Source organism: Sander vitreus, chromosome 13 (assembly GCF_031162955.1).
Source record: "Sander vitreus isolate 19-12246 chromosome 13, sanVit1, whole genome shotgun sequence".
In the NCBI taxonomy this organism is placed as follows: Eukaryota; Metazoa; Chordata; class Actinopteri; order Perciformes; family Percidae; genus Sander; species Sander vitreus.
The window spans coordinates 29,814,681-29,831,330 of NC_135867.1; the positions used below are offsets into that span (position 1 = coordinate 29,814,681).

General features: G+C 41.9%; 1 protein-coding gene across 6 annotated transcripts in view; it reads left to right on the plus strand.

Annotated features, from left to right (window-relative positions):
- The window catches only part of dmpk (DM1 protein kinase), a 45,273-nt gene extending 34,821 nt beyond the window's left edge, over positions 1 to 10,452 (plus strand). For all 6 annotated transcript variants that reach the window (XM_078265459.1, XM_078265460.1, XM_078265457.1 and 3 more), the window contains exons 13-16: positions 3,269 to 3,366; positions 5,240 to 5,301; positions 5,549 to 5,623; positions 7,698 to 10,452. In XM_078265459.1, the coding sequence (XP_078121585.1) occupies positions 3,269 to 3,366; positions 5,240 to 5,301; positions 5,549 to 5,623; positions 7,698 to 7,799 (337 nt within the window). In that variant the 3' untranslated portion in view covers positions 7,800 to 10,452. The remainder of the gene's footprint in view (positions 1 to 3,268; positions 3,367 to 5,239; positions 5,302 to 5,548; positions 5,624 to 7,697) is intronic.
- Positions 10,453 to 16,650: the final 6,198 nt, after the last annotated feature.

The following is a 16,650-nucleotide window of genomic DNA, read 5'->3' on the forward strand; positions in this document are numbered from 1 at the left end:
TTATTAAGCAACTATAGGAAGGCATTCAAAAATGTCAGCACACACGGGGCAACAAGCGCACGTTAATAAGCTGTTTAATTTAAAATGTTCAATGTGTTAACCTTTCCTGATTGCTTCGTTTCCGACCGTGATCAGAAAACCAGGGGAGACTCGTTACACCCAGGGCCGACGTTATATAACGTTAGGGTTATATCCCGTTTCTGGTGAGCAAATGAATGAACTTGGCTTTCAGTCTGGGGTTTATCTCGGACACCGCACACACTGTTGGCTACAAAACTTAAACTTATTCCACCAACTCTGCTCGGTCGCATCTACACATCTGCTTCCTCTTTCTCTATCTCTCTTCTGCCTACTTTACACACGCACTGAGCTCTCTTAAAGGAGCCGCAGCACCATTTTACAACAATTGCCTTATCGAGCCGATGTGACTGAGCCTGACCCAAACCCGGGCCATCATTTCTAAATATCTGTCCGAACCTGGCCTGGCCCGTCGGGTACCGTCGGGACCCGTCGGGCTCGGTTCGGGTAACCATGCCTTAGTAGCAGGGCGTAGCAGGACGTAGCAGGGTACTGCAGGGCACTGCAGAGCATAGCAGGGTGTAACAGGGCATAGCAGGGCGCACAGCAGGACCACGGCGACAGCTGCAACCATGATTTAGGTGCCACCCTAATCCAAGGAAACATGCTGGGCGAACAGACATCACACAGTAGATCACTCGTAATGCCCTTTTCTGAAGACAAAAAACAGGGACAAGTTTAGTGGGATGAGTACTTCTCCATACAGAGTTAGTATAGTAGTATATGTAAGGATAAACCAAAGAATAATATAAAAGCATGTCAATCTCTGTGTTTATCATGGAACAGACGTTTCCCAAGATTCCAACTCTTTTTGCAATTTTAGTTGTGACTGTGCTAATTTGATTTTTCAAGAAAGAGACTTATCAAGTTGTACACCAAGAAATCTTGTAGACTGAACTCTATAGTAGTATTGTTTATATGTATATTTGAAGACTGATCAGCATTTCCTGGGCCACCACCAAAGAAAACATGATTTTAAGAGATCATTTGTTACAGTTAAACCAATCAATTAACTTAACAAGTTCTTGATTTAATACTGTCACTATTTCATCCGGGTATTTATGTGAATAAAAAATAGTTGTGTCATCAGTTACATAGATCATTAATATAGATTAAAAATAACAATGGTCCGAGAACCGATCCTTGAGGTACACCACAAGTGACACAGTAGTTTGAAAAACATGCCGAGCGTCACAAAAAAATGGGAAAATCTTCTCCGTGTACACAAATCAATAGATTAAATTACGTGAATATTTCACCATCTGCCATGAGACTGGGTTGTGTATTTCCTGGATCCAGTTAAAAGCCTTGACATGATGTGAGAAGTTATGGAGGCAAGGATTAGAATGCACTGCAGTGAACCAAAGACAAAACGGTGATCTTTGTAACATTATCTGGGTATGTGTGCATGAGAACCGACTTGAATATTCCTCAACTGGGAAAAGTACAGGTATAGGTGAATTATATATCTTTTATACCATGGTCTGGGTGAATACTTGATTCTGATTGGCTGCAGGGTGTTCATAAAAAAGCGTTATAGGACACCTACTAAAGTAGTTCCAGTGAAACTGACTGTTTACTGTTCTAAATGAATGTGCTACATTAATACAAAAACGAAATGTGAATCTGTCATTTCCAACACAGTGTAGTGCTTCAGTGCCACGTCCTCTGAACATCACAGGATGGAGCTAACACACAAGCTGCAAGAAGTAACTCACACTACTCCTCTGAACTGACTTTGTTTCACAGCGAATAATGTTATCTCACATCTCGTTCACTGTTCAGGCCGCTACTTCAGGCTGCGGCCGACAGTAACGTTACACTTTGCAGATTGTTCGTAAAAGTCGTTATATTGTTTTGGGGACAATGACATGGCTGGATAGCTAGCTTGTCTTGATGTTAAACATACTGTCACATTATTTTTACTGATGGCCAACTTTGGAGCTTGCTAGCATAGCGTTAGCTTTCTTGCTCGTAGCTGAGCTGAAGGGTTCTATAAATATCTCCCATTGCTAAGAGTGGCAAGTTGTATCTAAGGTCTGTTTTACTCCCTGGAGCAGGGAATAACGTTTGCATTTCATAAGAATCTTATGGGATGGGAATGATTGCTCCAGGAATTAGTTAAACCCTCACGCGTAGCCAGGGAAAGAGAGTTATTGTTTGTTATGTTTTTAGATTTCGATTGTGAAACGTATTAAAATATGAATTTGTGTTTAAATATATATATATATTAGGGCTGTCAATCGATTAAAAAATTGTATCTAATTAATTACATACTCTGTGATTAATTAATCGAAATTAATCACATACATAATTAACGGTGCCTGAACCGATAACTGAAAAAGGATACTAAACAACAGTTGGCGACATTAAAGAACGGCTTGTTTATTGCAAAGGCCATATGGTCAAAATTAAATGATTTAATAATAATGTATAATAACTTATTTCACTAGTAAATTGCTGTTGAACGACAAAAGCAACAACCAGATAGGAAAAGGACATTTACAATAACTTCAAATGCACCAACGAAGCTGTAGTTTACCAGATTCATTGAACGCACCGTCTGTGTTGTTTCTCCGACGGCAGCTGCAGATTGTTACATTCCGGTGTTGAATCCTCTACAGTAAAACACAGTCACACTTTACACCGTTTAGTGTTAGCGGTCAGCATTTTAACCGTGTTTAATCCAGCTACTAGCTAGCGGTAGGCTAACGTTAGCTGCTGTTGAGTATAGTGTTAACAAGTGTCACGTGCAGCGGGGTTTGTGTTTCCTGTAACGTCTGTTTCAGAGCATCAGAGAGAAGCGCAGACATATCAGTGGCACCAGATTTTCGTCTGTAACGTCAATATGGAATGGATTAATCTGTGTTAATTTTTTTAACGCGTTATTTTTTCTCAGATTAATCGAAATTAACATGTTATTTTGACAGCCCTAATATATATATATATATATATATATATATATATATATATATATATATATATATATATATATTATAAGTGACCATGGTATAAATGGGTTAATGCCCATCGAGGTGTCCATTGTCAGGTATTAATGGACAACGGCGAACCGTCCGACGCGCAGTTGAACCTTTACTTAAACTTTAAATAATACAGTGACATTACATCATCCCAGCCTAGTAAGATGATGAAATTTGAAAAAGTCATAGTGTTTTTCTTTTTCCACCAGACGTTTACAAGAAGCAGAGAGGAGATATTGTGAGCTGGAGAAAGAAATGGAGAGATTGAAGAGGGAGATGCAGGACTGGAGAGCCTCCAAGGAGACAGGCAAGGGATCAACACCCTGCTTCCTTATCACGCCTTCATCTTTTCTTCTGTTTCATTTAATCATGTAATTTAATTTAATTTAAACAGGGACAGGGTTTACAATTAAACATTATAGGGGTGATAGAATGCAAAACCGATTTTACCTTGTCATAGTTGAAAAACGACAGTTTGGACGGTAAATAGGACATACATAAAATCTCAAAATTCCATTGACACCTCTTTCCTCTTCAAATCTCACAATTTGAAACCGCTGCTGAAAACTGGCGAATCTCAACAAAGCTAATTGATGGCTAATTGCAAATTTTGTCCGACTGTGTGTCGGAGTTCAGCAGGAGCACAGCAGGCTAACTAGACAGCGGCTGGTGCTGCCCAGCGTGTCCTCCTTCACAGCCCCCGGCCTGCTGTGAGCTAGATGCTCCATACACGCGCAAAGTCACCATTTCTGGGTTACTGGACTACCAAACGCCGCTGCCCTGACAGAGCTCCAGGGCCTGCAGCTCCCCTCTTCCTGCTAAATGGCCGGTGTGTGTGAGAGTGCGATCAGCGAGCTTGTTACACCAGCAATCTCTTACCACAGGTTCCAGTTAATCTTATAATGGATATGTGTGTTGAGTTATTTAAACAAACAATCTGGGAAATAAACGCCTCTTGTCCGCGAGTGAGCTGGATGGAGCTCAATCAATGAGAGCTAGTTAGCTTGCTTCCTCCTAACAAGCCTTCTAAAATTCACAAAAATGCATTAAATTGAAATCGGACAATTTCAACCAGCAGGCTTCCGCTTTCTCGTCAGACTGTGTGCAGCTCCTGAAGTCAGACATGTCTCGTCTCCAATGTATGTGTATGCAGCTCATCTAAATATTCATGAGCATACCATATTTGGAAGAAAAGCTGTTGTTCCAAATAGAGACATTCCACAGGGATGCATAAGGGCCCAAATAATAGCACCTGGGACATTTTCAGCACAACCAATGTTACATACCCTATTAGGAGACCTTAAGGAACAGTGTGGAATAACCTATATGATCATTCTATCACCCCTTTAACCTTGTGTAAGAACAAGGAGAGATGCATTGTATAGTTCAAGTTCATTAGTATTGTATAGCTAATCATAGGGGTGTTTTACTGAAACAACTACCACATATCCATGCAGCTGTTGATGAAATACAATGGAACTTTATAAGTCAAGGCCATATAGAGGTAGACATGTGGCTTTTGTTTTCATTTTGTCGAAATGTACCCAATCTTCTAAGGCCGTTTTAAGAATGCCATGTATTATAGTAACATTATCTTATCACACAGTCCTCAGTCTCTTAAGAACAACATAAATAGGAAATGGAATGAGTTTCAGACAATATGAGCCACTCAGAATAAACACAGTGCTGCACAGTTCTGGCAGCATATGCTTATATTGGAAGCCTCATTCAGAACATGGTGATAAATACCCACTCTAAGAATAGCCTCTGGTATGCAGGAACTTGGAAGTCTATAAATTAGTACAGTGTCATGAGCTTTTTAAAGTGGCAGTAATGAGGGTTTACCTGCTGCTGGACTAATGGATGACAGTTATAAATAATGACCACAATTCCAACCATGTGGACAAAAAGCAAGTACCTTTCTGTAATGATACAAACCCTACGGTCAATGACTTATTTCACTCCAGTCACTGCTTTCTCCATTGCTTCTTCTCTTCCTCCTTTCACACTCACACCTTCATCTCTTTTGTCATCACAAATATGTACCGTTTTTGTTTTGTTCTTTATCTTTGCGTTATAACAAATCTTACTGGCCAGCAGTGCACCCAAAGGCTGAATGCCTGCAGCAGTGCTGCCGCACATCATGGGCTCTGATGTTCCTCTCTCTCCTCCAATCACAGCACTGAGTATCTGCCCAGCAACTCTTGCTCTGCCTGCCTACTGTGTGGACACACCAGGGGATGTAAGCCTATCTTTAATATACTTTCATAATCTCTTTCTCGGTAACAAAAACAGCATGTTTTATTATGAATTAAATTCAAATTAATTAAAAGCTCTGCAGTTGTTCCACAAGTACCTAATGCCAGGCTTGTTAATAGGTAGGCAGAGAGTATTCTGGATTACATGCCAAAGCTCTTATTCAATAGCCAAACCTATATCATTTATGTTTCTTCAAAGCTGTTCACTGGTCTGACTTGCATGTGTTACAGAGGGAGAGAGTGCCCCCAGCCTGTCATTACCCCCTGGTGATTCCTCTTCACCGCCACTTGCTCCTATTCCACAGGGTATGGGCAAAATGCTCAAACCGTAATCTGTTATTTAGGATTCAACTGATGTGGGGTTTTGAATGCAATACTAACAGGTCTATGCCATTGTTATGTTTTGTAGTTGTATGTGGGATATTATTTCATCAGTGGTAGAAGTATTGATTTTTTTACTTATTTAGGTAATATAGAAAGATAATATAGAAACACTACAGTGTTGCATTTACTTATAGAGTATTTGTCTCTTCTTAGTGTTCAGAATTAGAATCAACAAAGGGTTTATTAAGTTACACCTACGTGGAATTTACCTTGGTGAATGGTGCACATACATAAACAAACAAACATAAATAAGAAATAAACAATAAATATAGAAACAGAAACAAATATATACAAAAAAGTTATTTAACATAAGATAAACAAGCCTGAATGGGTTGAGTGCAGAATGCAAAAAATATATAGTATGTGCAATGGGCATTACTGTGTATGCAGCATTTTAATATTGCAGGGTGTAACTAATCTTGACGCAAAATCTTGGCAGTTGAATATAATCATTTCATTCAACCCCGTTGCTCAAAGGAACGCTACAGGAAATCATTCCTACCTGCTGCCATTAAACTCTGTAACTCATCTGTCTCTATTAGATTACCACTATTAGTCTCCATTATCTCAACAGTACAGATTAATTACTTGTATTTGTATCCCTCCTTTTTAAGTTTTTAAGTTTGATTCCTTCTCTCTCACTTGTGATTGGCTCACCTGATGCAACAACTGCATGCTGGTGGTTGCCATGACAACATGCTGGCTGTAGAGCTTTGTTGGAATAGACATGTCATAACAGTAGAGAATGTTGGACCCAAATGCAGAGATGGTAGGCGATGTGATGAGCTTGAGTATTTATTAACAAAAAATCCATACAACAAAAGGTATCCAAAAACAGCAAGCAAGGTTATCCAAGTAACAAAGAACAGGAACCACGGGAATAAGTAACACGGAGACAAAAACAGGCAGACTAACACACAGCACTCCGACACAGAAAATACAATGACCTGACAACAGACAAGGGAAAACACAGAGACTAAATACAGAAGGTAACGAGTAAACAAGGCACAGGTGATACAACAGGTGAAACATATAAGACAATCACAAGGGCGGAAAACTAAAGACAGGAAGTAAAACTAGACAAGACAAGGGAGAAAACAGAGACTTCAAAATAAAACAGGAAACACTAACAGAAACACACAATCATGACAGGACGCGTATATTGTGTACAAACATTAATATATTTGCCTTGTGTCCTCTCTGCACCTTATGTATTATGCAGTCCCACTGTAGTTGTATTTGTATCCCTCTATTTTAAGTGCATTTGCATTGTATCGTGACTGTACTGTATTGTATTTTAATGTATTGTACTGTATTAATAGTAGTGTTTTATGTTACAACTGTATTTAAGTACCTGGCTGCGAAGACACCTTAATTTCCCCGCGTGGATAAATAAAGTTAACTAACTAACTAATAACAATTCATCATATTCTATAAACTGATAAATGTTTTTGTACATAAAATGTTAATCAAATGTAATAGATTAAAAAGTGCAATATTTGTCTCGGACATTTAATAAATTTAATGTACATAAAATGGAAAGTAAAAGTTTCTCTGCCTTGTATTTAAGTCAGTGAATGCACCTAGTAACATTTTTGGTGGTCTTTATTATTGATCATTACTATTTATTTGAACCTTCAAAAAGTAGATATCTGAAAATCTAAGGAAGAAACTTGCATAATAAAGCCTTCATACAGCCATTGTACACCCATATAGATGGTTTCACTTTGCATGATTAGGCCTCCTCTTATGAGAGAGTGTGTGTGTGTGTGTGTGTGTGTGTGTGTGTGTGTGTGTGTGTGTGTGTGTGTGTGTACACATTTACTTACACCTTTATCATGGAGTTTGGTAACCAGGCAATTCTCAGCATAGCTCCACCATCAGCCACAGTGAAACAGATTTTCTTTAAACTATTGTTTTAATGAATCAATCCGGTATATAATTTAATATAATCCAAAATAATAACCTTTTTATGTCTTGATTGTCTGTCCTCCAGGTTCGCCTACCACAGGTGAAGAGTGAGTCATACCTGCTGGTGTGTGCAGAAGGGGGGGCGCTCCAAGCCTGGAAGAGACAGTGTTATACTGAGCTCTCCTGAATGCGCTTTAAAAATGGCACATGCTGAGTTCTTCCACTATAACAAGACAAAGGACTGAGCCCCTGATTTACGATTACTCCCTGCACCACGACTCAGCCTCCTAAACTATTACTACTAAAATTAAGTTTTCCAACTGATATATAACGAGAAAGGCAGACCAGGCTACTGGGAGCTAATGAGGAAGAAATGATGACATCTTCTGAACTACCTTGCCTACTTACTAGATTGAAAGTCACGATAGAGATGCACTGAGAAAAACACAACTTACTTTGATGTGTGATAATAATGATGTTTGAGTGACACAGAGAGTGGCCAGAATATTGTGTATCGTGTCTCTGCACCTTGCTCTTGTGTTGCACTACAATAGGCATGTTTTTGCTGTGCCTGTTTTAGTATTCAAATGGTTACTAATAATGACCATGATCTGTAGATTAACTTGGACCATACCACCACAGGTTCTGACAGTGTGAAAGGTGTGCTGCATAAATAAAGGCAACAGTTGTGGAGTTAGGGTGGAAAGTGGTATAAAGTCAGATATGAATCATAATTCAGGCAGAACAGTAAAGTCACACTTGTATAAGCTGATTGTTTCACAATGACTGGCTAATTCACAGCTGTATGGCTACCAGCTGAGTAACATCCAATCATCCTTATGCAAGTGTACAGTGATACATTAAGACACATCCAAAAGATGTAATTTTTGTCAACCTGGAATGAAAGCTTTTGTGACGTCTTTTTTTTAATGTTGTCATTAGTGAACATGTCCCTTTTAAACGGTGACTTGTGATGTCCAGGCATAGTCCATTTAAATGGAGTGGGCGTAGCCACTGTGACGCCACCATTGGTTTGTGGATTTTGACTTAAGTTTGGCATTTGGCAAAAATGTAGTCATTTAAAATTACTGTTGACACACACACACACACACACACACACACACACACACACTGGGGAAAGGGGATGGAGGGGGAGATGAGTAGAACTGTAATAAATAAAGGAATTAAGTAATAATAAATGATTCATAAAATCTTGTGATTATTGACCAACATTAAGCTCTTAAAGGCGGCCACAATACTGCGTAATAACCTCTGGATGGAGCTCCAGACTCAATGATAACCTCTGGACGGAGCTCCAGACTCAGTAATAACCTTTGGATGGAGCTCCAGATTCAGTGATAACCTCTGGATGGAGCTCCAGACTTAGTGATAACCTTTGGATGGAGCTCCAGACTCAATGATAACCTCTGGATGGAGCTCCAGACTTAGTGATAACCTTTGGATGGAGCTCCAGAATGACAGGGGCATGTTGTATGATTTCTGACCGACATTAAGCTCTTAAAAGCTGCCACAGTACTGCGTAATGGCAATTAAGTAATGCTTTACATTAAAAGACAAAATATAAAAATATAAGCATAGACATTAAAACAAAGCATAATCAACAGAAATAAGAATACAGTATAAGTGTCAACACAAGACAATCTACAAAAAACAAGTGTGACAATACAAATTCACACACATGCACTGTAATTAATCGTTAATTGTTGTAATTAAACGCCTAAGAGAATAGTAAAGTTTTGAGTATGCTTTTGCATTCGGATACAGTTGTGATGAAGCTCAGGTCATCAGGCAGCTTGTTCTAGAGAGCAGGACCACAGGAACTGAAGCTCCCCCTCCCCCATCAGACCTGGATCTAATTCTGGGTACAGCTAGAAGGCCTCTGCCTGATGACCTGAGAGGATCAGTGAGCATGTCAGAGATGTACTGAGGAGTTTAACCATTCAGTGCTTTACAGACTATTAGCAGGATTTGAAGGTGATTATGTATTGTACCGGGAGCAAATAAAGTGATTTAAGTACCGAAGTAATGTGTTCAAATTTACGTGTATGTGTAAGGACTCAGTTCCAGAATTTCCCTGTTGGTGCGCTGGTTGACTCTGGTGCTGACGAAAGCTTTTTGTATCGGGAATTGGCTCAACAAATGGATTTAGAGACTGTTCCTCTGGACTGTCCGCTTGAGGCTAAAGGTCTAAATGGACAATTGTTGACTTGTGTTACTCATCAGACTGTTCCTGTTTGTCTCAGAGTGTCGGGTAATCATCAGGAGAAAATTCAATTACACATAATTGACTGTCCGCAGACTCCCCTGGTCCTTGGTATTCCCTGGCTCATAAAACACAATCCACACATTGATTGGGTTACAGGTAGAATTGTTTCATGGAGCACATTTTGTCATGTTAACTGTTTGTGTTCTGCTCAGACCCCTGCCAGCACTGTCCCTCAACCTCCACTGGAGTCCATGGATCTCTCTGCTGTCCCTGACGTGTATCATGACATGGCGGCAGTTTTCTGCAAACACAGAGCCACTTCTCTTCCTCCTCACCGGCCATACGACTGCGCCATTGATCTCCAGCCAGGAGCCCCTCTCCCAAACAGTCGCCTGTACAATCTCTCCCGCCCGGAGACGGAGGCTATGGAGACCTACATTCGGGACTCCCTGGCAGCAGGTATTATTCGTCCTTCTTCGTCACCTGTAGGAGCGGGATTCTTTTTTGTTGGGAAGAAGGATAAGACCCTCAGACCCTGTATTGATTTCCGTGGACTTAACAACATCACCATTAAGTGTTATGCCTTTTGCTTTGTCTAATGCCCCTGCTGTTTTCCAGGCACTGGTGAATGATGTCCTTCGGGACATGTTGAATCGTTTTGTCTATCTGGATGATATCCTGATATACTCTAAGTCCCTCCAGGAACATGAATTGCATGTGCACCAGGTTTTGCAAAGGTTGTTGGAGAACAAACTATTTGTGAAGATGGAGAAATGGGAATTGCATGTGTCTGACACCTCTTTTGGGTTACATAATAGCTCAGGGGGAGTTGCAGATCTCTGCTGTCACGGACTGGCCAGCCCCCTCCACCCGTAAACAACTTAAACGATTCCTGGGGTTTGCGAACTTCTACAGGAGGTTCATCAAAGACTACAGCCGCATTGCTGCGCACCTCACAGCTCTCACCTCCATCTCACTACTGTTCACATGGAATGAAGGGGCCGAATCAGCGTTCAAGGAGCTGAAACACCGCTTCACGTCAGCCCCCATTCTGGTGCAGCCTGACTCTGACCGCCAGTTTGTCGTGGAGTTGGACGCATCTGACACTGGGGTAGGTGCGGTGCTGTCACAACGTTCATCTGAGGATAACAAACTGCATCCTTGTGCTTTTCTTTCACAAAAACATTCTCAGACAGTTTGGAATTATGATGTCGGCAATTGGGAACTGCTCGCTGTTAAGCTGGACCTCGAGGAGTGGCGGCATTGGTTGAAGGGGGCGGAATAACCCTTCATCATTTGGACGGATCATAAAAATCTTGCCTACATCCAGTCAGCGAAGCAGCTGAATCCCCGTCAAGCCAGGTGGGCACTATTTTTTATTTTTTTTTGGAAGATTCAATTTTTCCGTCTTACCGTCCTGGGTCACACAATGTCAAGCCTGACGCCCTGTCGTGTTCGTTCTGCTGTTGATACTGATAGTAACCCAGAAACCATCTTGCCTCCTACCTGCAGTATTGCTGCCATCACATGTGACATCGAAGGGATTGTTAGACAGGCTCAAAACCTACAAGCTGACCCAGGGAACAGCCCCCCTAACCGGTTGTTTGTTCCTGAGTCTGTTCGCTCCCAGGTACTTCAGTGGGCTCACTTGTCTCCCTTTACCTGTCACCCTGGAGTTACTCGGATCCTTGATTTTTTTTTTTTGCGTCGGAGGTTATGGTGGTCCAGGATGGAGGTGGACACTCGTGCCTTCATTGCTGCTTGTACGGTATGTGCACGAAGTAAGAATTCCACCCAGGCCAGCGCTGGTAATCTACGACCTCTGCCAATACCCAGCCGTCCTTGGTCCCACATTGCATTGGATTTTGTCACTGGACTCCCCCCCCCCCCTCCTCTGGAAATACTGTCATACTTACTGTAATTGATCATTTTTCTAAGTTTGCTCATTTTTTGGCCCTACCTAAACTGCCCACTGCCAGAGAAACCGCTGACATTTTGGTTGAATATGTGTTCTGCTCTCATGGTCTACCCACTGATATTGTCTCTGACAGGGGTCCCCAGTTTGTCTCCCAGGTATGGAAAGCTTTCTGTAAAGGGCATCACAACTAGCCTGTCCTCTGGATATCACCCCCAGACCAACGGTCAAGCCGAGAGAGCGAACCAGGAGATGGAGAACGCACTCCGCTGTGTCACCGGGTCCAACCCTGGGTCATGGCGCTCCATGCTCCCCTGGGTGGAATATGCTCATAACACCTTGACTAACGCTTCCTCTGGTTTGTCTCACATGCGCCGCTGTTTCAAGGTCTGGAGGAAGGCCAGGCTAGCTCTGTCCCGAGCATCGTCGTACAGGCAGAGGCAAGCCAACCGTCACCGTTCCCAGGCTCCCGTTTACTCTCCTGGGCAAGAGGTATGGCTTAAGTCACGTGATCTTCCATTAAAAGTGGAATCTAAGAAGATGGTGCCGCGTTTTATTGGACCATTTAAAATACTGTCTATTGTTAACCCCTGTGCGGTGAAACTACATCTTCCTGCCTCCCACGTGTTCATTCCACCTTTCATGTGTCCCAGATTAAGCCTGTGTCTGTCAGCCCTCTGTGCCCGCCCTCTCGTCCCCCTCCTCCACCCAGGGTTGTGGGTGGGGGTCCTGTCTACACTGTCTGACCTCTGGATGTTCGCCGCCGAGGTCGTGGTTTCCAGTACCTGGTGGATTGGGAGGGTTATGGTCCTGAGGAACGCTCCTGGGTTCCTCGGAGCTTCATTGTGTATCCTGCTCTGGTCTGTGACTTTCATCGGTTACATCCTGATAAACCCTGTCGGCCCGCCAGGTGGCATCCGTAGAGGGGGTACTGTTAGGCCTGCTGCTAGGTAGCTCTCTGTCTCTGCTCTCCCCCTCCCCTCTGTCTGTCCTTAATTGCAGGAGTGAAGTCTGGTGTGTGGGAGTCAGGGTTCCAGCTGCAGCTCATTCACCATAATCACCTCAGCTTTAAATACCCGGTCAAACTTGACACTCATCGTCAGATCGTAGTCTGACGTAGTCTGACCACGTTAGTCTCGCTGCTGACTCAACCTGCTAGTATTGCTCTTTGTGTTTTTTGATCTGTCCTGATTGTTTTTTCTTCTGCTACAGTATATTGGAACCTGACTCCTGCCTCCGCTTCACTTCTGCCACCCACCTATCCTGCTAGCCACAACTGGACGTCACAAAGGACCCAACACGGACACTTGGACTGTACGGTACTATTCCTGCTCAGAAACCCTGGACCTGTACCCCTCTGTAGACCTGGACTTGTTCTCCCTTTTTTTTAGAAAACCTGGAATATTGAACATTGTAATAAACCTGTTAAATCTTCTCCGGCTCTGCGTTGTCTGCATTTGGATTCAATTCTGTCTAAAACGTTACACCTTTAACATTAATTGTTGAAGGTCTATAGGATAAAAGCAGTCTAAGTGTATGTCAGGTCTTGTTGTTCTTTCTAGCAGTCCTGCGTTTAAAGATGAACCACTAGAAGTTGAGGGCAAGAGGTGATGAATTTTATCTCTAATTGTTATAATTTTATCATTAAAGAAGCTCATGAAGTTGTCACTACTCAGAGCTATAGGAATACATGACTCAATAGAGCTGTGACTCTGTCAGCCTGGCTACAGTGCTGAAAAGAAACCTTGGGTTGTTCTTATTTTCTTCTATTAGTGATGAGTAATAGTCTGATCTGGCATTTCTTTCCTTCCTATATGTTTTCAGACTGTCTTGCCAATCTAAACGAAATTATTCCAGTTTGGTGGAACTCTATTTACTTTCAAGTTTTCACGAGGTTTGTTTTAATTTGCGAGTTATACCAAGGTGCTAGTTTCCTTTGCTTAATCATCTTTTTGAGAGGAGCAACAGAGTCTAAAGTAGTCCGTAGCAAGGCCCTAGCACCGTCTACAAAATGACATTTAACAATAACAACGGCATTGAATTAAATGCTGTTGGAATATCTGGTAGCACTTTATAATAACTACACATAATTCATCATTTATTAAGCATTAGTTACCTATTAGTTAATGGTTTGTTCATACATAATTCATCAGTAAAGCATTTGTTCACACAGTTATAAATGGTTTGTTCATAGTAAATAAGCCTATCTAGAAAAATACGTTTGTAAGTACATGATTGATACTTAATAGGTAATGAAACAACCATTTATAAATGAAATCATTTTCCCATTATAAACTAGTTGCAAACTATTACAAAATGTTCATCATTTGTAAAGCATTGCTCCTATGTTAATTCTCATAAATAAAGCATTTGTATACACACTCATATATGGTTTGTTCATAGTAAATAAGGCTCTCGAAAATGATGTTTATAAATAAGTTTGAAAACTATTTGTAAATTTCATAATTTTCCCTTTATAAACTATTTACAAACTATTAGTAATTTCTTTGTTCATCATTTGTAAAGCATAGTTCCTACATTCATTCTAATCAGTAAAGCATTTGTAAATACAGTTAGTAAATGGTTGGTCCATAGTAAGTAAGCCCATGTAAAATGTTTGAGTTGATGTTTTTAATAATTCATAAATGATGCATTAACTATTTGTAAATGAAGTCATTTTACCATTATTAACTAGCTACTCAGGAATGTGTAAGGTTGGTTAAAACTAGGAAGTTAATGATTAACAGACTATCTAGACCTACATTTGTTCATGCCTTAAATAAAATGTTATGATTTAGAAATAGGCCTAAACTAATAGCTGGGGTGTTAAAACATATGTTACAAATACTTACCAATAATTTAATCCATGACTAATTCAGGAGTTACTGATGATTAGTTAAGTGTATTGTGTGAGGCCATCTAAAGTGAGTACTTTCTATGCTTTACAAAGCATTTATAAATGAGTTGCAAAGGCTAACAGAACCTGGACACACACGTATTGTTCTATTTGGACATGCCTTCAGAAATATTCCTATGGATAGTTAGTGTGTTAATGCGTCTTTAACAAGCACTTACCAACACATCAATTCATGATTAACTCATGAGTTACTACTCATTAGTTGACTACATGGCGTGAGCCCATCTAAAGTGAGAACTTGCTATGCTTTACAAAGCATTTATAAATGAGTTGCAAAGGCTAGCAGATACAAAGAGACACAAGTAAAACAAGTATGTGTTACCCTTATTACGATGTAGTAATTAATATATATATATATATATAGTACATTTATGAAATAGCTCGTAGTAGTGTTATGTAGTTGATATCAGTGTGAATTTGGACCAGAATCAGATATTGTTAAGAGCCAGAGAATTGAACATCAATAAAGAGACTAGGAAACCAGGATAAAGTTTGAGAAGTGTATTAATATACACAGAAACATGGCATACACATATACAGATAAAACACAGGTATGAAAAATAACTAAAATAATAAAGTGCGCACATAACAGAAACCCTTTTCAGTTCTATGAGCTCAATTGTTCCTTGATGACAAGAGTTCAGAGATGTTCAACGTTGGGGCCCATATGAGTTTGGTTTCTGTTTGTCCTACCACCATGAAGAAGGAATCCAGGGCAATCTGTCTAAGCTCAGAGTCTCGATCCTGTAGCTCGCCACCCAGCCAACTGAACTGGGAATCTCTAAACCCTGGAAGTCTCTGGGATCTGAAGAGTCGATCCATCCATCCATCTTCGTCCGCTTATCCGGGGTCGGGTCGCAGGGGTAGCAGCTCCAGCAGGGGACCCCAAACTTCCCTTTCCCGAGCCACATTAACCAGCTCCGACTGGGGGATCCCGAGGCGTTCCCAGGCCAGGTTGGAGATATAATCCCTCCACCTAGTCCTGGGTCTTCCCCGGGGCCTCCTCCCAGCTGGACGTGCCTGGAACACCTCCCTAGGGAGGCGCCCAGGGGGCATCCTTACCAGATGCCCGAACCACCTCAACTGGCTCCTTTCGACGCGAAGGAGCAGCGGCTCTACTCCGAGCTCCTCACGGATAACTGAGCTTCTCACCCTATCTCTAAGGGAGACGCCAGCTACCCTCCTGAGGAAACCCATTTCGGCCGCTTGTACCCTGGATCTTGTTCTTTCGGTCATGACCCAGCCTTCATGACCATAGGTGAGGGTAGGAACAAAAACTGACCGGTAGATTGAGAGCTTTGCCTTCTGGCTCAGCTCTCTTTTACGTCTAACGGTGCGGTAAATTGAATGTAATACCGCACCCGCTGTGCCGATTATCCGACCAATCTCCCGCTCCATTGTCCCCTCACTCGCTGAACAAGACCCCCAAGGTACTTGAACTCCTTCACTTGGGGGTAAGGACTCATTCCCTACCTGGAGAAGGCACTCCATCGGTTTCCTGCTGAGAACCATGGCCTCCCGATTTAGAGGTGCTGATCCTCATCCCAGCCGCTTCACACTCGGCTGCGAACCCGATCCAGTGAGTGCTGAAGGTCACAGGCCGATGATGCCATCAGGACCACATCATCTGCAAAAAGCAGCAATGAGATCCCCAGCCCACCGAACTGCAACCCCTCTCCACCCCGACTACGCCTCGATATCCTGTCCATAAATACTAGAAACAGGATTGGTGACAAACCGCAGCCCTGGCGGAGGCCAACTCTCACCTGAAACGAGTCCGACTTACTGCCGAGAACCCGGACACAGCTCTCGCTTTGGTCGTACAGAGATTGGATGGCCCTGAGAAGGGACCCCCTCACCCCGTACTCCCGCAGCACCTCCCACAGTATCTCCCAGGGCACCCGGTCATATGCCTTCTCCAGATCCACAAAACACATGTAGACCGGTTGGGCATACTCCCAGGCTCCCTCCAGGATCCT